The sequence below is a fragment of the Carassius carassius genome, chromosome 5 (assembly GCF_963082965.1).
Source record: "Carassius carassius chromosome 5, fCarCar2.1, whole genome shotgun sequence".
Taxonomy (NCBI): Eukaryota; Metazoa; Chordata; class Actinopteri; order Cypriniformes; family Cyprinidae; genus Carassius; species Carassius carassius.
In genome coordinates, this window is record NC_081759.1 from 21,770,698 (window position 1) to 21,795,992 (window position 25,295).

Here is a 25,295-nt window from a genome sequence, read left to right on the forward strand (position 1 = left end):
TTCAAATAAAAGTTACTTCAAATCATAATAATATTTCAATATATATATATATTTTTTTTGATGAGTATAAAAGACTTTATCAAAATTATTTCCAAACTTTCCAAAGTTCCTAAACCTTTGAAAACTACTGTATACATGTATGTTTTTTTCAAGCTTGAAAAAAAATGGTAGTGTAAGGCTAGCAATGCTAAGTTCATAGGTTCAATTCCCAGAAAAAAACATGACCTCCTAGTACCTTAGATCAATACACTGTAAATGTATCAAACATGATGTTCAATTATTTGTGCACCCCCTAATTAATATCCATGAGCTAAGCCTTTGACAAATTAGTGGTCTCTCCCACAGCTGTCCTAATCACTTTTTTGTATCTGAGGAGAGAGCAAGAATCTTTTCTCAGGCCTGTATTTGCTGCACCAGGGGTTTCTATTTAGAGTTTAAACAAGCAATTAGCATGCACCTTACCTCAGGAAAATAAAAAAGTTAGGAGAAACTTTCCGCAATGCCTTTCCCTCTATATTCACCTTGACAATGGATGTGAGCTTGTCTGTGGGCGTCTGTGAGCCCCTTTTTCTTCTACAGGAGCATTTAATGCCCATAATGCAAGGTTAGGTGTCACTGGAGATGAAGCAGGCACGGTTTCTCTGCTCCTCTATAAACAGCATAGCATAGTATCATTAAAAATGTTCAGCTTTCATTTACTTATTTATATTTGCCTGCCGCCCATGTGGCTTCAAACCCCGATCCACGCTTAGCAGCGGGGCGACATGGCGTACTCGGCTGCGGCAGGTCCCGGGATGGCGTCTGACACTGCTAAACGAGGCGCTTGCGCGCTTGGCGCCCCTCTGCAAGAGCGCACTTCAAAGTGTGTTTTGTAGTGCAACTGTCAACATGGGGAGCGGAGCGAGGGTGGAGCAGCCTTTGAGCAGCGTAAGGTCTTTACCCATCGTCTCCACGGATGTTCTCTTTGTGCTCGGCACTTGCTCCAAATTGCTATCTCACCGTAGTCATTTTTAACCCCCTTTATTCTATCTACTAAAGTTCTTCTCTTTGTATTGTTCCCCTTTTTTTTTTTTTACTTTCTCCATGTGCTTCTTTGACTCTTTGACTAGTGCGCTGTGTTATCTTGGGTGGGACAGCTCTCTGTCATTAAAGCTGCAGTGCTTGTTGCACCATACAGGATGGCATAACTGTCAGCAGTTAAGAGTAATAGAGCCTCTGACGTGCCACACACTCTCTATAGCGCTACTTTTGATTGAGCCTTTATTGTTGTTTGCCTTCATTTCTTTTCTTCCATTAGATTCACTAATGTCGATCTTCATCGCCTCACCTTGACATGTAAACTTTTGTTTACACACAGTTCAAGGGAGGCTTCTGAAGTCAGACGCGACCCTGATGTGTTTAAAGTGAATATGAAAATAATGACCCCGTTAGGTCGCAATTTAAAGCACGCTTTGAAGTCGACGAATTCCAGGCCGCTCTGAAATCCTCCAGAAATGCTCTAGATGTAGCTATGGCCCCTATTGTCAATGTGGAGTTAGCATTTATGAGTTCTGCCAGTTTTAAATTGACTAAATTTTACGTTCTTTAATCAAATGAAATTCAATTATATCTGGATGAATTAATTTAAAACAATGTATACAAAAAATAAATGTTTTGTATCAACCAGAGATCTAAATAGAGAGCATAGAATTCTGTACTATACCTTTAAATTAGTTTTTTTATTAAATATTTTTTTTATTTACATTTTTATACAAAATTAAAACCTTGCTGAATTTTCACACACACACATACATTTATTTTTATATATATATATATTAATTTTGGCCCTGAATGGGCCTTTAAAATAAAGCTCTACCAACAGTTAATTTAAATTGTAAAAATATTTCACAATATTACTGAGTTACTGTATGTTTCATCAAATAAATGCAATCTTGACCCCCCCCCCCCACCCCCACACTCACACACTGGAAAGGAGGACATTGGAAAAACAAAAACTTTTGGTCAGTTGATTTAATACTTTGTCAATTTTCCATGCATCTATTTAAACCTTTGAGTCTTGATGAAAAGATGCATGCAAAACTACAAAGTAGACCAACTCTGTTTGGTCTGCATCAAAACCACACCAAAATCACATCTGATGTGAGCTGAATGTGGCACAGACAAACCCAGTCTCACACCTACAAGATGGATGGCTGAGAGATGGACACACTTTTCAGTGTAGGTGGTGACTGATGTTTCTGTCGAGTTGGCAGCACATGGACCACATTTCTTAGAGTCTGAGTATGACGTCAGTCAGTTTGAGGGCCAGATCTGAGGGAGAACCAGTGATCTGTCTGCTTCACTCAGAGGCACTTGACTGTTGCCATCTTTATTTGTCTGAAAGTGAATACTAGTATGCTGACAACCTTGTGAATTTTAAGCTGACATACCTGACATACCCCTTTCTGCTCCATTCCAAAACCTAGCGAGATGCCTCGTTACCCAGATAGGTAGCTGCCTTTTAAGATATCCTAACTGGAATAGAACCTTATAAGTGAGTTTTTTTGGAACAATCTACATAGGTTGCAACATAGTGTTGTGCAAATGGTGCATTTTAATGTCAATTGATTTAATACAAGCAATGTGAGATCAACAACTATATACTGTAATTTGCATATACTGTACACAATCACCAGATTGTGAGTGCTATAGATCAACTATAATGATCTACATAGATCATTATAGTTATTAATATATGTTTTTATTATACTGCTTTCTACATTTTTGAATACTAAAAAGTTTGGGGTTGGTAAATGTTTTTAAAAGATGACCAAGGCTCAGTTTATTTAATCAATTATACAGTAATATTGTGAAATATTATTACAATCTAAAACAGGTGTTTTCTATTTTAATATATTTTCAAATATATTTGATATTTTTTTCCCCTGTGATTTCAGCAGCAATTCCTCCAGTGTCACACGATCCTTCAAAAATCACTCTGATTTTATACTTGAGAAACATTTGTGACATTTGTCTTGTGTCATTTTTTTCAAAATTAGGGGTTTGAATAAATAAGCTTTCCATAGATTTATGGTTTATTAGGATCGGACAATATTTGGCCAAGATACAATTATTTGAAAATCTGGAATCTGAGGGTGCAAAAAAAATAAAAAATACTGAGAAAATCCCCTTTGAAGTTGTCCAAATGAATTCTTAGCAATGCATATTACTAATCAAAAATTAAGTTTTGACATATTTACAGTAGGAAATTTACAAAAGATCTTCATGGAACATGATCTTTACTTTAATATCCTAATGATTTTTGGCATAAAAGAAAAATTGATCATTTTGACCAATACAATGTTTTATTATTATTATTATTATTGTTTTTTTGTTGCTTGCTATTGCTAAAAATATACCCGAGTGACTTAAGACTGGTTTTGTGGTCCAGCCTCACATTTCATCTTATTATTATCAATGTTGAAAACAGTTTTATAGCTTAAACCTATTTGGCTGAAATTGTGTGAATTCAAAAGAAAAGCATTTATTTGAAGTTTGAAAACATTAAAAGTGTTTGAAATTGAAATGGTCTAAATGATGGCCAATATAGTGTGCATCTCAGTCATATGTGGCTGTTAACTTGAGCCTTTAGTGTGACAGCACAGCTCTGCTCTCCATCATTGCAACCATTGCGGTGTTTGACCAAGGCCTTCTCAGAAGCCGCTATCAATCCGCCCACCTGACCATGTCTGTGTGCTTGTGTGTGTTTTTACAGATGCAGTACCGAGAGCTGAAAGTGGAGCCCAGTCACAGCCCAAACAAAAAAAAGAAAAATAACCCAGGATAGCTCCTCCTCTCGCACGGATGCTCTCCCAACGCCAAGGAGAAGGAGAGGACTGACTGGCAACCAGCCTCTTTCTGTCTTTCTTCCTCGCTCTTTTTTTTGTCTCTGTTTTAGCTGCAGCATGGAGAGTTAAAGAGCGCATTGTTAATTACCATCCGTCCTTTTTTGGGGTTTATTTTTGCAGCAGGGAGAGCGGCGAAAGCTCTTGACCCCTTTTAGAGTCAAACAGTCTGGGTTATTTGTCAGCGCTTGCCACTAACCAGACAGCTCTAAAAGCCAAGGTGTCCTTCCACGGCAGCAAACGGAGCCGCTCTAACCACAAATAGCAGGATCTGCTGATAATACACCCACCTGTGCCGACACACCTCACCTCCACAGAAGGGAAAACGATGGTAGTTAAGTTGCAGTTTGCACCCTATAATTTGCGCGGCACGGTCACTGCCATATCTAAAGCTATCCGCAGCTGTTATCGGAGTCGACAGCTGAGCCTGTTTCGGTCCGATTTATGGCTGTAACTAAAGTGCTCATGGAAATTACTCAAAAAATGCCCAGTGCCAGTGAGGTTTGCGATATTGTTACGTCATTTCGATGTTCTTTTAACTGTATGAATGATGCATGCTGGGATTGTTTATTGTAAACTTTTTTGGACCAATAGCAACCGTGGCAGCATCAGCGTTGTCCTCATACTGGGGATTAGGGAATTTACGTTCCCTTGCATCATTCCCTCTTCATCTTTTGCTCCTAAAGCACCGCCAAGTGCCACTCCGCTGATAAAGACGTCGGTTTTGGCCGCCAGAATTTTGATGGTGTGGCGAGAGAGGCACTTCTCATTTGAAAGCGACTTCCTCTGTCATGTTCCCATGTGCTGCAACTCTGCCCTACGTTGGGCGCCAGCTCAAACTTTGATCTCTAAAGGCCAAGTGTCATTATATAGAGGGAAAACCGGCTGAAATCTTTCGAAAAATCCCAAACTTGAAGGGCGAATATCTGTGAGTTTTTTCATATCTGTGGATCGGCTGCTTGACAAGAGGTCTATAGCATGTGGCAGGCTGCTTTAGGGCCTCTGGTGGGTACTGGAGGGCAGAGGTTTACTGACGCCACCGCGGAGAAAAAGAGAGACGCGGGCTGCTTTCCCGGCGCTCTTGTCATTTCCTCTCGTTTACCCAGCCGCTTGTGAGGGAGGTCATGGACGTGTCCACAGGGTGCTCTTGAGCGAGCAATGAAAGATCACAGCACAGGCTACATCAGAAAGGACGCTAGCCCCATCCCTGTGCCTCCCTCCTGACTTCTCATTTACCGTATCGCATCTATCATATAGAAAGACCATTGATTTGTCGGAGGGAACTCCATTACAAAGACAACACAATCCCCACTGAGCAGGACATGGACGGTACTTCAGTGAAAAAACAACAACACAATGATGATTTGAACAACAGAAAGGATAGTTTTCTAAGCCTGAATGTGTTTCTGGACTGTACGTGTTGATTTAAGTTGTTAAGTGGGTTTATTGTGAATGGTTTTTACATCCAAAAAGCTTTTTGTTTTGTAAAAGTGCACATGCTATGTTTGCAAGCAAACCAAAGTGGATCTTTCTGGGAAATTATATATATATATATATATATATATATATAAAAGAGAGACAACTATGTAGAATGTATTTAGTGGAAAGGGAATATAGGCATTTTCATTTATACCAGATTTTTTAATAATTTAACCATTTTTGTAAATATTCCTATTGTAAGACAGACAAAAAAGCAGAATATATGTGTTCAGAGAATATATGTGATCAGTTTATGAACCTGTTGCCTGTGATGTCATACTGCTCCCTGTGACTGGCTGGAACACAGTTGGCAGATTTGAGACCAAACTGAAACTAAGATATGAACTACAAATAATTTGTCATTACTTTTAAAGATGTTTCCTTTCGTTTTTTATATAATTATTGCTTGCGTTCATCAATAAAAAAACCAAATCTCAAAGCATGTAAACAATAATGACTTGTGCATTCCTATTTTAGTATTATTTCTGTATATTATAATAGTATATATTAATATTTTTCACAAATATTTATAGATTTTTATTTTATTTCGTTTTAGAAGTTTGTTTTTTACTATAGCTTTATTTTTATTCCAGATTTACATCCAAAATGTAAATTAGCTCCTTTAAAACTAAATAGTATTTTAAAGGTCTTAGCGTTGGGTCTTTTGTAGATAAACACACAGGTGTGTACAAGCTGGTTCATTCATTTCTTACACCTTCACCAACGTTGCTATATTTCAAGCCATTTGCTGTGAGCCAGGTTTCCCCGCCGAACACCTCACGGCGTAAGCGCTCTTCACACGCTCTCTCAGAGTGATGGAGGGACTGTGTGTTCCTCCAAAGGGGCTCCCCTGTGCTCTCAGCCTCTGCGGCCTCCCATCATTTGTTAGTCTGGCTGTTTCGGCCCTGTCTGATCCCTGCTGTTATTCAATATGACACCGTAGCATCACACGGCGTGATCCAGTACAAACGGCCGCTCTGCCAGACGCTAATAATCACAGTCACGCTGAAAGCAAGAACACTTGAGCTTGTTATTTATTAACCTCAGCATCCTCCATCGCTCTTGGGCTGTCAGGCTCAGACCATCCGCAGCGTCTTGGGTTCTAATCCCAAAGCCGGACTCTGTGATCCCTCGTCACCTCCGGAGGCTGCATTGTAGTTGATCAGGAAACGGCTCATTCTTCATGGAGGTCTTGTGTGGATTCTCTGCTTTTGTACTGGAATCAGTTGTTTGGAGGGGAATGATTATTAACCCCACGTGGCACACATATGAGTTCCCTCCATCATCCTGGATCAGAGAGATTTGAAGCGATGTTTTACTGGCAGGGCTTGAGCTAAAGTTAGGTTTATTCATTTGGGACAAAGGCATGGGGAGCTGCAGAGTCTAATGGACTGCAACTTACAGGTATACACGCGCGACTTCTCAAATTAATTTCTATACACTTTTTTTTTTTTTTAATGAGTGGACCAGATAATAGAAAAAAAAAAATCTTCCCAGGATGATGTCCAAAGCGTGCTGAGCTGCAATCGAGAGAAGAATTTATATTGCCAGTTCCTATTTAACATTAGGTTGTTCACTTTATATTTCTTGTACATATATTTGTAAATTCATAGTTTTGAAGATTAAAATTTGGAAAATAGCCAGTGCTGGGTATTAACTGATTACATGACATTTGGATTACGTAATCAGATTACAAAAATGAATTACTTGTAATTAGATTACAAAAATGAATTACTTGTAATTAGATTATATTAAATTTTACAATACTTGCAATCAGATTAGTTACTTTTTTACTGATTACGATTATAAATTATTCACAAAATAGTAATAAATTAATCAATTTATTTATTCTTCCTAATTATTCTTTTCCATCTTTTAACTTTTAACTTAATATATTTACTTGGAGTCTCCTTGAGATTTTAAGGTAAAAAGTTTGCCAAGTAACACAATTGCATGTTTACAGTTCTCTGACATTAATTAATGTTCACATGATGTGGAGGTAAACAAATAAAATATTTGATCTTTTTTCGTAAGCGTTTTATTTAGATTGTTGTTATTTTAAAATGATTTATTTTAGTTATTATATTATAATTAATTTATTTAAACTCACAAACCCCCTGCAGTTCCTTCACAAACCGCACTTTGGGAAACCTTGACATCTTGTAATGTTTAATTGACATTTCATGTTGTTAATAACAACAACAAATGGAATATATTTTCTCCATCTATTTTTATATCAATATGGTACAAAGATTATCCCATTTTCATCAACGTGATAAAGGGATTTGGTCAAACATAATCTGATTATATTACCTTAAATGTATAATGTTATGGACTACATTACTGACTACAATTTTTGTCATGCATTTTGGAATCGTACTACAGTTTGTAAGTAATCTACCCAGCTCTGAAAATAACTATAATAATGTGCATAGGTGTTTCCGCACTTCTGAATGGGTGTGAAAATTTTATATTTCAACTATTTGCATTGTTCAAATAATCTTTATTTCCTTTCATTTTTCTTTATTTCTCTCTATTATTATTTTACAATTAAAGAAATACTAGCAATTAATTAAATGAAGAAAAATTCTTAAGAATAGACATTTTTATAAAATATTATTCAGCCTACTGTAAAAATAACATTCGAAAATGATTTTATAGTGTTTTATAAAAATATTTTTGCGCATACAACAATCAAATAATCCCCAGATTTGAATATTGACAACCAACCAACAAACAACATCTAAAGTGCACAATCACTACAACATGACCGCTATGCTGTCAGGGTGATATTAATTCTTATTTCCATCCATTCAAACCTCACTAATCACACCAGGAAACATGTTTTACTAGAAGTTTACCAAAAGGCAGAGCTTTACCACTGTCTTTACAGATAGATGCCCATTTGGTCCTTTCTAGAGACTTAGAACTTAGTCAAAATCAGACCGTCCAGTGATCAGTGCCGCCCCCTCTGCCTGCAGGTCATCAAGCAGCTGCACGAACAGTCTGGTTTGATCCCCATGACAGCGTCTCAATGCAGGGCTCATTTGTGACCCATACTGTTCCAAACTCAACACAGTCCTCAGGTCCTCAGCCAGAGTCACGGCACATGAATCTCCCCAGGTGGAGGCTAGCTCACCTGGACGGAGGCGGATGAGGGTGCGGCATACATTGGGACTAAGGTGGAGAGGTGTAAGGGGGGATTTGTAGGTAGGTATGTGTCGCTCTTGGAGGTAGGAGAGGAACAGGCAGCTGAGCACCCATGAGCAGGACTCTATGAAGGGCAGATCTCGAACCACAGAGCAGGGAGCGTCCAGAGCTTTGTAACCTTCATCTGCACAGCGAAGGAGCTCATCACGTAGGGCCTCAAAAGACACCAGGTCCAGAGGGGTCCGGCCTTGATTGTCACACAGCTTTAGAAGAGGAGAGCCTTGAAAAGAACAAGAAAAGTACTTTACCATACAAGCTTACAACACCATTGACCATTTGAGATGAGCAGACATAGTTAAAATAACTTTGAATGGCCTGCTTGTCTCCTAACAGGGTCAAGCTGGTCTAGTTTGATGGTTGTAGGGGGCTTTGTACACTCAGGCATGAAGACCAACAGGTTGACCATCTTATGAGCCTATAGCTAGAGCATGTTAAACTATTTAAGACCAGCAAACTTCTGAAGTAGATTTATCTGTTGTTTTTAGCAGGGTAGGGCTAGTTAGATTTTGGCAAATTTACAGTGTTTAGGTGACTGACGTCATATCAACACATTCAGCAAGGGGTCAAAAGCAAACTGAGTCATTATTGTTCAATGTGAAAAACCAATCTGCTGAATTGTTTTAGCCTCTTAAACACACTGTCAGTCATCCTGAGTAATTAAAGCCATGCTTTTTTTAAATTAAAGCTGAAAAAATAAACAACAAAGTTCTGTGAAGAGGAAGAAGGGATATTTTCCAGACACCATTAGTCTAATGTTGAGCCACAGGCTAGCATCACAGCTAACTTATGCTAACACAATTAACAGACTGAAAACTCACATAAGAGTCTAAATGACACCTAGAAATGGCACAGTTAGAACAGGAAAGATCTTCAGTGGCTTCAATTCAGAAACTTTGCTTATAAAAATAACCCCCTAATATATTTAATGTAAAAACATCTTACGAGATTGCATGCTCTTACTAAAAATGTACTGTGGCGAAGTTGTCTCATGGTACTCAATGGGATTTCAAAGAATACCACGATATACAGTATGTCCAATACAAAAAAAATTGCAGGTGGTACTTTTCAGGGTTTTTCTGTTAGTGTGGCCTCAACCATTCACTAGCACTATTTGAAATGAATGATTTTTGCAAAGGAGTATAAAAATGTAACAGGAAATAAAAAAAACACTGAATTAACTGTATTCGGTTTCAGTTCTTTGCAATAATACATTTCTTAGCTATGATTGATTTTTGCAACAGAGTTTCTAGATGCCCATATATGAATTGGTTAAATGACTTTTGCTCTCTTTTGTGATTGCAGTTAAAGTGGCTTTAATGTGGCTGAAGGTAAAGCCCATGCACACTCGTTCTTGGCATAGCAAACGCCATCAGTGTCAAGTGTGCTCTTTGTTTCCATTTACATCTCCCCATTTCTATGGCAAACTGCTCTCGACGACACTTGACTCTTAAACCTCTGTGCTAATGTGGCAGCCGTTCTGCTAAATCTCACACAACTCTCCTCCTCTCTTAAAAGCTTTGCCGTGCTTTCCGCTCACTGTTGATACTCAGATGAAATCCCACTATCAAAAGATAGGATCATTATTTGCAAGTGCAAGGAAAAAAAATATGCTGCTTTATATCACAGAATTACTCAAGACAGGGCCATGAAATAAAATCTTCTTGCCTCTGTTCTCTTTTATATTTTTTGATGGTCAATCGGTTTCAACGTAATTCTTTTGAATATTGAGCTTTCAAAACGCACAAATTATATAATAAAAATGAATATAACCAACGTTCCAAAGTTCAGGGTATACATGAACTGATAAAAAAAAAAACGAAAAATGTAAAGTGGTTTGGATAAAAGCGTGTGATGCAAATCTGATACCATCGCTGTACATGGGATCATCACAGTCACATCACATGTTTAATTTGTTATGAAAACCTGCTTATGCTGACAGATAACTCCTGGAACACTTTGGTAAAAAAAAGAAAAAAAAGAAAGGATTTTCAAAATCCTGTGTCAGAGCAATTGCTGGGGTCAAGGAGCTGAAGAAGACAGTAAGTCCATGAGACCGAATGGAAGAGAATAACAACAAATTTCTTCATAACAGGTCATCACCGTGACCCCCTCCACGGATGAGAACTTGCCCAGAGCTCAAGCAAGAACTTCACAAGTTTAAGGCCAGTGTGCACTTCTCTGAATCCTTGACAGATGTGTACGTTGTTGGCTTTAGGGAAAAGAGTGTTGTTTGACAGGAAGAAAACACTGTTTTCCTTTCAGTGCTTACTGTAAGACTTTGAAATACAGTGACAATTCAATAAATCTGCAAATCTCTATTCTTTGTTGAAGGGAGAGACCTTGGATTGCCTCCAGCTTCCCCGTGCTTGATGTTCTACAACTTTGATAAAAATTGGACAGAGAGAAGGCCATGTTTTATGCACGGTTAAAATGGTGCCCGAGCATTGAAAAGGGTTGTTTTTCTTTTTTCCTGGAAGGGGAAGGGGAACACTTGCGTCCTTCACAACACACTAGACATTCAAACATCTTTTTCATTGGAACCAAAATGAGCACACACACCAAGTCATGCCTAAGTGCAAGTTCATTTTGCACTATAAGTACCATGACACCACAGCGGAAGCTAAGGATGAAAATACAGCATCGGTATTCAAAAAAACATTTATTAAAACTATATTGGAACATGCTGAGAATGTTTAAACTATGATTTTACCACAGTTTTAAACCATGTTCTTCACTAGATCTGGGGTGGTGTTGGCGCAGTGGATAAGACACACGTCTTTGGTGTGAGAGACCCGGGTTCGAATCCACTGTGAGACACCAATGTGTCCCTGAGCAAGACACTTAACCCCTAGTTGCTCCAGAGGCATGCGACCTCTGACATATATAGCAAATATATAGTGCTGTTTTGCTTCGAGTGTCTCAAGTTCAAGTAAAACTGAACATGTTTTTATTTAAGTATTAGATTGATTCAAAATAAATATATATGTGTTGGTCCGAACAAGCTTTCGTTGTTTTTTAATTGGAAAATCTCATTGAGTTTGTCGTTTGAAAAGTCGATCCCCACACAAAAAGTGTGGGCACCCCTGCTTTTAATAAATAATGGACACTTTTCACAAGACTGTGATGATGCATTTAAAGGTCATCAGCATCGTAATTCCTCGAAAGTTGTTTATATCTTGATTTAAAAAAAGACTTATGTACATTTATAGCACTACACTTTGTATTACAGTATATCACCTTTGCATCAAATGACAAAAAAACTAGTTAACGCTAACACGAGGGTGTTTCTAATGCAGCGCCGCATGGCAGGGATGGTAAATTTGACATGGTACTCTCTTCTGACTGCCGTTATCAGTCTCTCAATTTTTTTTTTCTGTTGTGGAATTCTCTTTCAATGTTTTTCCTTGTTTACTATCGTGGAGTTTTTCTTTTGCTATTTGAGCAAATGGGAATGCAAAAAAATATTTGTGGTACTCTCCCATTCACTGCTCGTGAAGTTCTTCCATGGCTGAGAAACCTGGAAATGTGAAAAAGGCCCTTCCTCAATCATTTAAGCACACAATTCTCTTCGAGTTTGTTGAAGAATCTTTCTCGTTGAGAATACACCTGTCCGCCAACATCTGAATAAGGTAGCGCACTTTTTTTTTTTTACTCCGGTCCCGCTGCAGAGCTGTCAAACACCTGACAGGCCGAAAACTGGAATCTGACAAAGGCTGAGACGGGGCCCTATTTTCCCGACTTCAAATATGAGTTTGCCAGCAATTGCTGATGAATGAGAGCTACGGGCAGATCTCCCTCCCCCAGGACGGCACGATCAGCCACAACCCTTTCTTCACAATGGCCCATGAAACACACATCTGTCAGCGCTTAGCCACACGGACGCATGTGCAGCCGCTGGAGTGGTCAGTCGGGGGTTTTGATACGACGCTGGTGCATTCGTCATGCCTAACGATTGAAGTCAGTCCAGGTAATGGCGTGATGTGTCAGATACTTTGCTCAGCAGATAAATAAAACACCTTGGGGGATTAAATGCCAACGATGGTAATTATGCCCCCTTTACAGGCGACAACAATGCAGGGGGATTCGGTCCTCGCAGACAAGCTGCTGCTGCTAACATGCATGTAAACCACACATCAGTCAGAGCAAAGCAAGCCGCCCCTTAGCCTTTAGAGGGCAGACGAAGACTAGGAATAGAAAGGTGGAGGAGGGGAGGCAGAAGCAGAGCAAAAAAGATTCCATCCGTTCTGTATCTACACATATTTAATCTAGACAACACGAAGCCTTAGTCTATAGGGCACACCAAACACTTCTTTGTTATGCTATGAACCCACACTGATCTAACGTAAATCTGTTTGTGTGTGTCTGTGTGTGTGTGAAATCACATTACACTGAGCTAACAGAGATTGACCAAGACAAAAGGCCAGGCAGGCACAGATTAGGACAGATTACTGTGCATGGGGGGCACAACAGAAGCTTTTTGTAAATCTGATTCCCTGGCATCGCACTCGAGCCGCATGAGCCCCTCCTCGTTCATGTTACAAACACAGCGTAGACCCATCGATGCCACCATGCCAGACTGATAAAGATAGGTGCCATTCATCCCACCTAGATTATCAGAGCAGCACAGTGTCCGTTATGGCATGCAGATGGAGCTCTATAAAGATTTGAGTCGGTTTCAACGATCTGGTCTCAGCCTCACACGGCATGCCAGACCACTGTCTGATGCATATTGCACATGAAAATGGCAAGAGCTGGATGAAATCACCAGTTCTGATCTCATTATCTTTTATGAGTCAAAGTGCACCAGTCCACTTTGAAAAAACGTTGTTTTGACAAAGTAATGGTGCAATGAGAACAGATCCCTTGTCCAAACTGTGCCAGATTGGTATTAATATCATAATATATAAATAATGTCATTTAATATTAACACTCTCTGTTCTATTTCTATTTTATCAGCTTGTTTTCTTTTTACTTATTAAAAAATAAATAAATAAATTGACCCTCTAACACCACAGTTCTCTCTCTCTCTCTCTCTCTCTCTCTCTCTATATATATATATATATATATATATATATATATATTTCTAACTGAATATCTAATTTTAGGGTCTATACATACAAGTTTATACATTTCTACAGCTTCTTTTTCCAGTGTTTTGCAACTACTCATGGATAGAATGCCAGTTTAGAGTAAAGAAGTTTGTTCTGTGCTTTTATTGTGGCATGCATGAGGCATGCTGTGACTGACTAGATTAAAAGGACCCTTCCTGTCCAAATGGGCAGCTCTTGGCCAGAATGAGCAGAAAGTACATGCCAATAGCCAATAATAAACAGTCTGGCTATGTTTGACTACATTCAAACAACTGAAGTACTAATAAATCTATTAATGCGAATCTTGAGTTAAAGCAGAAAAGAAAATGTTTGCATACTGATATTATTGCTACAAACTTCATAGCAACAAAAGCAACATTTCAACTACATTGTTTTTTTTTTTCATCTTTACTATCAGTGAAGTTATGCCTTTTTGTCTTGGAGCTCTGTCCAATTCATCTGAATGTGCACATTGTCTCAAAAGCTTGTGTCATAACCACAGGTATTACACAACTAGATTGGGCTGAGTAGATTTATTAAGTAATTTTATTATCCAAACTCAAAATCCATTCAGTAGGTATTTGTTGTTCAACTTGTGGTTATATGCAGCAAGATTTTAAACCAATGAAATGTCGGTATTGGCAGGGCTATCCAGCACAATGCTTCAAAAATCACAAACCAGTACAACTGACGAAATGTCCTGCTGCTTGTCGTGGTTGTGGCGGTTGTCATTACTGTGCAAGCATTCTAGTAAATATTTCAAAGAGACTATCTGTGCCATTTTTTTAAGAAAAAAGTTTGGTGGAACTCACACACACACCAAATAGAGAGTCAAACATTCAGAATTGATCCTAACAGTGGCACAGCTGAAAGCCTGCTGAGCTCAGTGTGAGGAAGTGACTTGGTTAATTATGCATTTTAATAGGAGAAAAATTATGCAGAGGAAGCTCAAAGGCACTCGCAATCAGAGGGAGAGAGACTGAAAGAAAGAGAAACAGGGATCGAGGATAGAAGTCTGAGAAGAGAAGCTGATTAATGTATTTGGTGTGACTAGCACAAACAAACAAACAAACAGAGCATGAGGAGTTGTGTAATGACTAAATCGAGAGCTTTGCCAGAGCTTTAATCTAATGCAGTTTCAATGCAAAATGCGAGGGGGAAATACTCCTATTAATGTACACAGAGTGGAAGAAAGGAGAACAACTGCGTTTGAACTCAGCATTATTAACAAAGACATTGAACCATCGTTTGTCATTGCAGTGCTGGAGCAACAGTGCAGAGAAGCTCTAATACTCCAATACCACAACAAAAGAAATCATGGCTCTTTTGTTACTCTGAGTTACTGTCTATACTATCGACGACGGGTAGGAAATATAGTCCAGAAATGATTGATGTATGTTCAAATGTGCGCTACACATTCTGATTGGTTGAGTTCAACCACCATTTATTCGGATCATTTTCAAAATATTACTGCTATTGTGTCATGAAATGTAAGTTTAAAAGTATTTCAGGCGAGAATGTAGTTGTTTAAAACTCAAATCTGTGGTTTATTTATAAAGACAGCGCCTATTTAAAAATGTGTTTCGCCGATCTCGGAGACGGTCAGCTCCACACGATCAGCAGGAGTTCAGTGATCATCTATCCACCGAGAGCAGCCTCACCTCGGCTAGACCTTCTGATGTGTGACGCTGGCTCTGATGTCTCTTTAGTGGTTAAACATAAAATATAATTCGTTTTGGGTAAATCTAACAGGCAATCTTTGGCCTGTATTAAATTTATCTATATGTTAAAATGAGAAAAAAAGAAAGAAAAAAAATGTAAAATGAAAGGAGGCAGTGGTATTTGATATTTGAGTTCCTGGAAAAAAAGTTCCTGGTACAAAGGTTCCGTGTAATTTAGGTGGAAACGCGGAATAAAACTACTTTATCTGTTTACTATCTGTTTACAGACAATGTTGAAATGGTATTTGCAACAATGTTATAGGGTTAGCTCATTATTTACTCATCCCATGCCATTCAAATCTGGATGACTTTCATAAAAGATATTTTAAACAATGTTTTTGCCCATATAATATCATTTAACTGGGTTCAAAACACCATTTTAAATGACATTCATTGCATGGACAAAAAAAAATACAGATTTTTTTTTTTTTACACAAAATATCTACTTTTCTGTTCTAAAGAAGAATTCAAGTTTGAACAACATGAGAGTGAGTAAATGACGACAGATTTTGGCAATGCGAATAAAATTAAAAGGGAAACAATATAAGATGGGACTTGATTTCATCTACCAGAATTTGTTGGAAATTTTGGAATCAGGAAAATTGGGCGGCCTATTACATTACCCCACCCAAGTGGCTTTGGCGATGTGGTACTGCAGAAAGAAAAGTGTTATATTCTCCTTAATATTAATTTTGTTGTAATGTTTTTGGCATATATATAATATTGACAAATTGTCTATGATCAATGACTACAGTATCTAATGCCCACAAATACTAATAACAGGAACAACTTTACCTACAGTCAACTCAAAATGTTATGAAATAATACTGAAATCTAAATTAAACATGCAAATAAATAAGGTTTAGAGTAAAAGGGGGAAAAACAAATACTAAGTCATTCTGAAATTCATGCTAAATCTTCACAAATTTTCACATTCTAATAGCTCTCAATGAACAAACAGCTACATAAATGACATCAGACCTGCATTGGGATCTCATCAAAGGGGATGCTGAGCACTTACAAGAAACCTCAGTTTGGTTTAAAGCGATAGTTCTTTTCTGTACATTGTGAATAGGACGGAGCAGAACAATCTGTTGGATGCTGACCCTCGTTCGAGAGAGCCCAAGTCATGCCAATAAGCTTTAATCCATTCCACTCCTGAAAACAGAGCTGTATTCACAGCAACCATCAAGCTATTAAGATTCGAAGGCCATGGCAGTAACTTGAAGGCTCTTTCATGGCCGTTATTCGCTCTGCTATTCTTTGGATACAAGCTGCTGGGTGCTGGAAGCCACACGCAATACAAATCAGGAAATGGCTGAGTGAACTACGCTCCACCATGCTTACAATGTGTCAGTGTGTGTGTGTATATGTGTGTGTTTGGGGGAGGTTTGAGCTGGCAGCCTTGGGCTATGCAAGATGATGACACCCGTCCCTGCCCTCGGCCATGGCATGGTTAGCAGTACCCATGGGCAGGAGAAGGAGGGACTTGTCTTTCACCCTCTCACCCACCCATCCACTAACATTCATTATTATTTCATGCTTATAATGCTGGGATTAAATAGCCGTGTTTTGCACACTGTAAGAGTTGAATGACCTTGAAAGTAGAGAGCAACAGTGAGAGCGAGGTGACTGTTTCATGTCCATATGCCTGTCATTTTTATTCCAGAAATATGCCAACATGTTCTGAAGAAAGTAAATTTGGTCTGAATCTGAATCTCTTTATTTCTGTATGTTTTATTAAATTGTTTTCTATATTTATTAAATTGTTTTTCTACTGTATATATGAACCCGACTCATAAAGGGAAACAATTTTATTTCTAGGCATCTTATATAAATAGACACTAAAATCAGTCTAAAACAATTAATATTTAATAATAATTTTATTGAGTTCCATGCTTTTTAAAGAGATAGTTCTCCCAGAAATGAAAACATTAACTCATCCTCAAGTCGTTTCAAATCCGTATGATTTCTTTTTCTGCTAAATAGAGTGAAGAGAGTCCATTTTCCCCCCCATACTATGGAAGTCAGTGAGGACCAGCAATTGTTTAGATACTTACATTCTTCAAAATATCTTCTCAAACAGGTTTGGAACAAAATGTGAGGAAATTATAGGACAATTGTTACACAAGGGATAAAGAAAAAATAGACAAGGGATGGATAAATAAATAAATAAATATAGGACAATTTAAAGACCATTAAAAATTCATAGTTGAGAAAAATCTACATCCAATGTCGACTTTTGCATGACTTTGTAAAATCTGTATTTACTTTCCATTGCTGTGGGAAAGATGTGTAAAAAGATTATTATTTTTGTATTTAATTTAATTTAATTTTAAAATAATTTGTCACATGAGAGGACCATCAGAAATTAAGTAATGAAGGCAAAATGAAACAAAAAAAAGGTGAATTAAATATATAACACGTGAATTTATACTTTAAGCTAAAATCTTGATTTCTTAAAAAAAAAAAGCGAAGCTCAAGGACATAAGTCAACTGTCTAAACTGAATCTACAAGATCAGCTGTGAATAAGATGCCAAATGGCAGGGATAAGTCCTCAGGTCGAGTGTGTGTGCACCTCCATGTGTTATGAGGGATCTCGTCAGCTGTCTGTTTCCCAGACACATCACAATTCTAATTTCATGAAAAAAAAAAAAGCATCTTTTCTTGACCTCTTTTTTAATGCATTGGTATAGGGCCAATCTCAGTGAGCAAGAAGAAAAAGGAGAAAAAAAAAAAAAAACATTCTCACCGGGACCAAACAATCCCAATCTAATTTACTTTTTGAGGCCAGAATATCTACATGAGCTAATAGGGGAGCAAAATCAAATTAACTATAATTAGTCAAAATGGAAAAGCGAGCGAGAGAGAGAGAGAGAGAGAGAGAGAGAGAGAGAGACAGTAAGGCATGTGGGAAACCAGGAGCCTGTTTCATTTTGTCTCTCCTCAAGTCCCTCCCCGTCGTCAAGCCATCCCGCGCTTACCGCATTGACACATGTCGCGCTCGCTTCAAAGCTCGCAAACATCGATTGCATGTGGCACGCAAACAGCCAGGCGCGCCAAAACATTTCTGTTCTGACAGATTTCCCCCGTGAAAAACCAGCATGTGAATTTCATGAGAGCCGCAGACCTGACTTGTCTAATCTCTTCAGGAGGATGCTAACAGCGTCATCCACGCCGATGGGTTATTCCTGCAGATGGATGGTTTTTATAGAGGAAAGAACGTAAAAAAGCTTGAACCCTGAATGGCAGAAGACAACACTATGTGTGTGTGTGTGTGTGTGTGTGTGTGTGTGTGTGGTAGAACTCAACTGTTAAGCCACAGGAGAGGCCTGGATTTAACAGATTTTTACAAAGCACTTGTTTGTTTACACATGTAATGCCGCTGTAATATGACTTTCTGCTGCTTTCCCTCATCAGTTTGTTTATACTGACATCACACATGGAAACAGAAACTGTTTTCTCCTTCTTTATTCCAGTAAGAGAGGCACTTCCATATGACTCAATAAATTCAGCATCATTCTCAAAGGAATCAGAAATCTGAACATGTTTTGAAGTAATACGGTATTATATGGTATGCAATACGAGTCAGGCTCCCATAGAAGGGCCTGTTTGATTGTGACTGGATAAGAGACTCATGAGAGACTGAACCAGGAGGAACAAGTGAATTCATCGCTTTTTTGAAATTCAACAGCTTCTTTAAAATTGCCATTGAAGGGTTTACGTTTACGTGAGCGTGACTGTGTGCATGTGCGCTCGTGTTTTCATCCCTCTTATGTGAAGAAGATCTGTATTCACAGTATGAATCTTCATGCATTGACTGTGTGTATATATGTGTTTGCATGCGTTGTTTTGTGAAGGTCTGATCTCAGAATGTATATATGTGTATGTTGGGCACTCACCGCCGTGCCTCAGCAGCATCTTGGCGATGTGTGGGTGTTGGTTCAGCAGGGCATCGTGTAGTGGACTGACTCCCTGGACCTGACTGCCCAGCTGCAGGTTTGGGCAGTGCTGGAGCAGGGCCTTCACACACTCTGTGCTGCCATGGTTACAGGCTTCATGAAGGGGCGTCCAACCAGCATGATCTACAAACAGTGACACAAAATATACTGTGAGGATTTTGGTGCCTACATACACTAAGCTTGACAAATGACAAATTAAACAAACAAAAAAAAGTTTACGGACATTCTGTCCTTTATTAATATATATTATGTATATTATGTTTTACCATTTGCTGATGTCAGAAGTCAAACAAATCTGTATAATTAGCACATGCATAATAGGTCATTTTACTTCTTGCCATATAATTGTATATTAATAAGAATTTAAATTCAATTTCAGAATATATCATAACAAAATGCCTCTTCATAAAAGGTACTGTTTCTCTTCATAGTGTTTTTCTAACATTATCAATCAACTATTTGCTATTACATTGCTACATTAATGCAAAGTAAATTATTCAATTTTTTGTATCTAGTATATTATAAAATATAGAATGCATTTGTTTAAATTAGTAATGATAAAAATAAAGGTAAAGAAAAAAAACTATTTGAATTTATATGAGAGAATTGGCCTCAATTGTAAACATTTCTGAATGTTGCCATTATTGCGTAAACAAACTGATTCCAAAATCCAATTGTATGCTAGTAGTTTTCATATAAATCCTGTCTTTAAACTCCCAATGAAATAAAAATAAACAACAAAACAAAATTCAGCATTGTAAAATACATAAATATTTGATTTTTTTAAACGAAAAGGCCTCAAACGCAAACATTTCTGTACATCATAACAACAGCACAAACATACTGATTCTAAAATGCAATTGTTTGCTAGTAGTTTTTTTTTTTTATACAAATAAAATTAAGATTTGCACTCTAGGCTTTTCAAGTGAAAGTAGCAGCAGAACACTGGGGAGAAAAAAAATTTAAATATTTTTTTTTTTTTTGCAGAGGCCTGAATCGTAAACAATCATTTAATGTCATTACATAATTGTGCAACATTCTCATTCTAAAGTGGCATTAAAAAAAATTCATTTTTGAGTGAAAGTAAACTTACAACATGCCAAAAACAGCGATACAATAAAACAATAGAAGCGGGATTTTCATCAAGGTATATGGCAAAAATAACCACGATTACGTTAAGATTTCAAAACGAGATCGGAAAACGAAAGGCATGCACAAAATTAGCTTGACGCCTCAATACTAAACCGAGCCTAAAACAGCGTCCGAACCTACCAGACACACCCTTACATTTGATCTGAAAGGTTAGACGTGTGGCGTAGGCTTTCCTTTGTATGAATTACCGGTTTAGCACACAAAAAAGTGAAACAGAAGAAATGGGACGATTCTACTGAGGGCAGGGGAGGAATATAGAAACCTACCTTTAATGTTGACGTCCGTTCCAGGCACGCTGAGGATATGAAGCAACGTCTCCACCTGGTTCCTCTTGCAGGCTCGATGAAGGAGTGTCTCGCCTACACATGGATGGAGAAGAGAGAAAGAGAGAGAGAGAAAGGGCATGTGAAAGAGAGAAGTGGGCAACATCCAAAATCAGGGTGCATCCTGCCAACTGCCCTCACAGTCCCGTAACCGCTTATTTAACGCTTTCTGTGCTCGACATTAAAACTGCTAAATGGACACACTGAAACGGCATGGAACATTTTTAAATTAAACCAATAAAAGGGGCTGACCCTGAAAAAAAGATTTGGGGGGGGGGGGATGGGGGGGTGACAGGAAGCGGAGAGAGAGAGAGCAAAGAAAGGCGCTCATCCGTTCTCTTTGTCACTATTCCCCTTTTTTTCCGGACAGTTGGAATTCTTTACTACACTAGCACCCCAAGTTGAAGGCTATTGTGGGAAAAGGCTTCCTGGCAGTCCGGTATTGTTCAGCCGGGGAAAGTTATGGTACAGAGCTCATACACAAAGGCTCAAACAGCCAGAGTTCAAAAGCTCCACTGGGCAGTACGAATGGGAACACGCGATTCTCACTTTTGCAAACTACAACAGCCAGACACAAAAGCCTCCAAGGACTTTTATTTACATTTTCCTTCTGCCTGCTCCCTTTGTAAAGTAGCCTTCATCCCTCGCTCTCCCAATATGATATCAAATCGGGAATATATTAGAGGGTGGGCTGCTTCCTTTTTTTCATGTGTGACTGAACTTCACAAGAAAGTAAAAGGCCAAACTTGAGTGCCTCTGCGGCTGCCATTATAATGCCGCTGTGCAAAGCTGCTAATAAATGCTTTACTGGGTCTCACCAGGGTGCCCATTTCTCTGCAGCCTTGGCCGGCTAGATAAAACCCGGCGTGCTAAAAGAGCCAAAGCGGAGAGAGGCAGCGGGGAAGAGGAGGGGGAAATAAAGCAGACAGTCTTCTTTCTTCTTGTGGCAGGGAAAAAGGGAGAAGCTGCATCCTCTTTCACATCAATACATTGGGTGCGTTTTCAAGAAGCCCCTTTAAGCCAGATCAAACAGAGAAAATTAGGTTAGAAGAAAACGTAAATGACCAGATAAGGCTGATATGTCTGCGACTACAGAGAGACGTTTGTCATGGTATAAAGAAGAAAGATGCGGAAGTCGTGGAATCATGGGCACTGGAGACTGCCTATACCCATTTTGGATTGATGGAAAAAACGGTGTAAAACAAAGAAGGGGGATTCACTTTTTTTTTTCTTCCAAAGATGTATTAACATACAATCTTTTAACTTTCAATTAAATTCAAATATGTCTAGAAATAACTATACATTTTTCTATCTAAAGTTTTCATCATGACAGTAACAGTGCACAGTGACGCAGATGTTTGAAGTCACAAAAACAGAGACTCCCTCCTAAAAATCTGATCACAAGTGGTTACAGAAAACCCATCTGGGACAGTGTGTTGGGAGACCACTAGTCGTTGGGTCACCAGAGACGGATATTAGTATCAGGTGTAAACAGGTCCTGACAACACATGAACGGAATGTTCCAGACTAAGCTAAATCAATGACAGAACTTCAAAAAATAAGATGAAAGAAATATATAAATACCTAGAACATATCTATAATAACCTCTCTCTGTTTCAAAGGAAAGGAACAACAGGGTAGGAAACAACAAGCCCATAACTCACGTGTCAAAGTACATGAAAGCAAGATCACAAAGACTCGCAATCCAAAATCAACGAAAATAATTAGCAGGGTATTATGAAGAAATAAAACAGAATGCAATAAAAGTATGACTTAATGAGTGCCTCAGCACCATGGCAAGTTCTGGCTCGCACTAGCCCTTTTTTCACACCCTAAATAGGCCCTAAAACCCAGTGATTAAACATTTCTTAACTCCCCATGTGTACACAGTCTCAGAAATGCCAGGCCCAATCTTCCCTCTGTTAAATCACTTTAATGACTCCAATTTGGACACAACGCTTCCATTATAGGGGTAATTGCATACTCAGCATTTACAAGCTCGAAGAGGATAAATCCATCCTGTCCTTTTCTGTAAATTGTGAAATGTGTGTAGCATTTGTGGTTGTTGTTTTTATTTATTTTGTCTTGTAGAGAGTACTTTCTTGTGTGGTTTGTGATGTCTGGCATGACAGCTCTGGTGCTAATGGCTTAAATAACGGCTATTTGTCACAAAAGTGCATTTTGAACACTGTGATGACAGGATGCATTTTCAGTTTGACCACTTTCAGGTTTTAGCAACATCCTTTAGTTCTAGGAGTTATAAAAGGTTTAGTTTATGGGATTGTGAACAAGAACTGAAAGAGGCCAATAATAACTGGGTCAAAGATATTTATTTTAGTTTTACACACCACTTGCAGATGCTAATCATTTTTTTGTGTGTGTGTGTGCCTCAAAAATGGCATTTTTTATTTATCACTGCCCTGAGCTCTTTAACGTGATACAATTTTAAATAATACAATATAACAACTCAATTAACAAGAATGTTATTTTGTCCTTTTTTAAAAGTCCTCATTTAAGATTCAGCATAACAAGAACCAATAGAGCTTGTGGGTGAACAGACAGGATCTGTCATGTATGCTAACATCAGCACATCATGAAACTGCTCATACTTTAAATAAGAATGCATTATTAGCAAATGTATAATAATGGCTAAACATCCTAAAGATTCTACAAAGGGCACAACTCAATACACGTATTATGAAGAAAGAAATCATCCTGATATCACAATCTGAGCTTTACCCCAAAATCATTACCAATATGCTTATAGCATAATTAACTGTAGGCATAAGCCACAATGAAGCGTATTGAGCAGACAGACAGTTCAGGGTAAAGTTAACAAGGCACCATGGACCTGCACACCTTGTGAAAAATACTGCAGCGTCTACCTACAGAAATCTACAGCTGAGAGCCTGTGGATGCTTCATCAAAAATTGATGCGCTACACATCAGTATAGGGAGCACGTAGTGCAAAAACAACACAAGGCAGGGAGCAGCAGCCTTGAGTCTCCTGAAAGCAGGGCTGTCTCTCTCTCCTTGCCCTCCCCCGCTCGCTGCTCTGGCGTGGGGGTCTTTCTGATCAGGTGGAAGGGGAAAGATGAGCGTTGACACCTTGGTGGGTTCACACTGAGTGCCAATGTCCTAATTACAGAAACTTCCAGGCTTGGGTACCGCTGTCTTTCTCTTGCTCAGTCCCTCATCCCGTCTCCTTCCTCACAGCAGAATCCTAATTGCAGTGTTTAATATTGTTAAACGGGGGATCTGACAAGCATTATGTCTGCGTGTGTGTGTCGCCTGATTTTTATGTATTTTCCACCTCTTCCTCACCAAAGGATGGAGGGAGCGTAAAAAGCATGTGGAATGTAAATGCTGTTGCCTGAGGTTATAGAGAGAGGCTCTATTGAGAGCGTTTGACCTAGCTGAATGCACTACAGAACTGATATAGACATAGAACGATAGATAAATCACAGACAGAGACAGACAGATAATGATAGATAGAATGATAGACAGACAGAAAGATAGACGGATAAATGAATAGATGGATAGATAGACAGAACAGTAGACAGACAGGCAGATGGATGGATAGACAGACGGATAGACAGAACAATAGATAGACAGATAGACAGACAGATAGATAGACAGACGGATAGATGAATAGATGATAGATAGATTGACAGAACAATAGACAGATAGACAGACTGACAGATAGAGGGTTTCTGCAGGCTTTAATCAGTCAAATTTAAGACTTTTTAAGACCTTTTTATGACTATTAGCATTTGAATTTATGACCTACCCTAATTACGATAAATAACTTCAGTCATTAAAATTCCTTTCAAAAGTCTTTTTTTATTATTGACTTTCATTGAAAGTAAAAAGTTTTATTATTTAAAGAGTTATTCTATTATTTCTTAAGATTAAGAAACTGAAGCCTTCGCCTTCTTTTTCTTGAATATCAAGAACACAGGAACACTTAACATTGTAAAGTAACATTGTAAATTAACAATTATTTTATGGCATTACTTTCCAAAATAACAAGTGTTATTGGTGTTTGGTCACAGTATTCAACACCCACAGGCAGGGCCGTAGCTGGGGTCAGCGGGGCCCCGCTGAAGGTGGTACCAGTGGGCCCTGTTTGAAATAGTTTAATTTGTATGTTCGTTCATTTTTATTTATTTTTGCTATTTACACAATGTTTAAGTTTTTTTCACGTTTGTAGGTGTCAAGGTACAGAAACGGAATAATTAAATGTAAAATAGCACTGGATAGTCTTCAATGTAAAAATTAAATATACAATCAAACCAAAATTTATTCAGACACCTTGAACATTTCTCACATTATTACAGTTTATTTGCTATTGCTTCTAAAATGGTTATAAATATGACAAGAATTTAGAGTTAAACTGTCAGAACAAATTCATCTGGATAATGTCATAACTTTGATAGAAATGTATGTAATGGATTACAATCAACCAAAACT

General features: G+C 38.3%; 2 protein-coding genes across 7 annotated transcripts in view; one reads left to right on the top strand and one right to left on the bottom strand.

Annotated features, from left to right (window-relative positions):
• LOC132141009 (multiple C2 and transmembrane domain-containing protein 1-like) overlaps positions 1-5,817 on the top strand; it is a 179,778-nt gene extending 173,961 nt beyond the window's left edge. For all 6 annotated transcript variants that reach the window (XM_059550145.1, XM_059550144.1, XM_059550146.1 and 3 more), the window contains one exon: positions 3,755-5,817. In XM_059550145.1, the coding sequence (XP_059406128.1) occupies positions 3,755-3,826 (72 nt within the window). In that variant the 3' untranslated portion in view covers positions 3,827-5,817. The remainder of the gene's footprint in view (positions 1-3,754) is intronic.
• A 2,196-nt stretch (positions 5,818-8,013) lies between these two features.
• Positions 8,014-25,295, bottom strand: part of LOC132141012 (SMC5-SMC6 complex localization factor protein 1-like) — a 244,204-nt gene continuing 226,922 nt past the window's right edge. The window contains exons 18-20 of the mRNA XM_059550151.1: positions 20,766-20,858; positions 19,288-19,470; positions 8,014-8,793 (exon numbers count right to left, since the gene is read on the bottom strand). Of these exons, the coding sequence (XP_059406134.1) occupies positions 8,294-8,793; positions 19,288-19,470; positions 20,766-20,858 (776 nt within the window). The 3' untranslated portion in view covers positions 8,014-8,293. The remainder of the gene's footprint in view (positions 8,794-19,287; positions 19,471-20,765; positions 20,859-25,295) is intronic.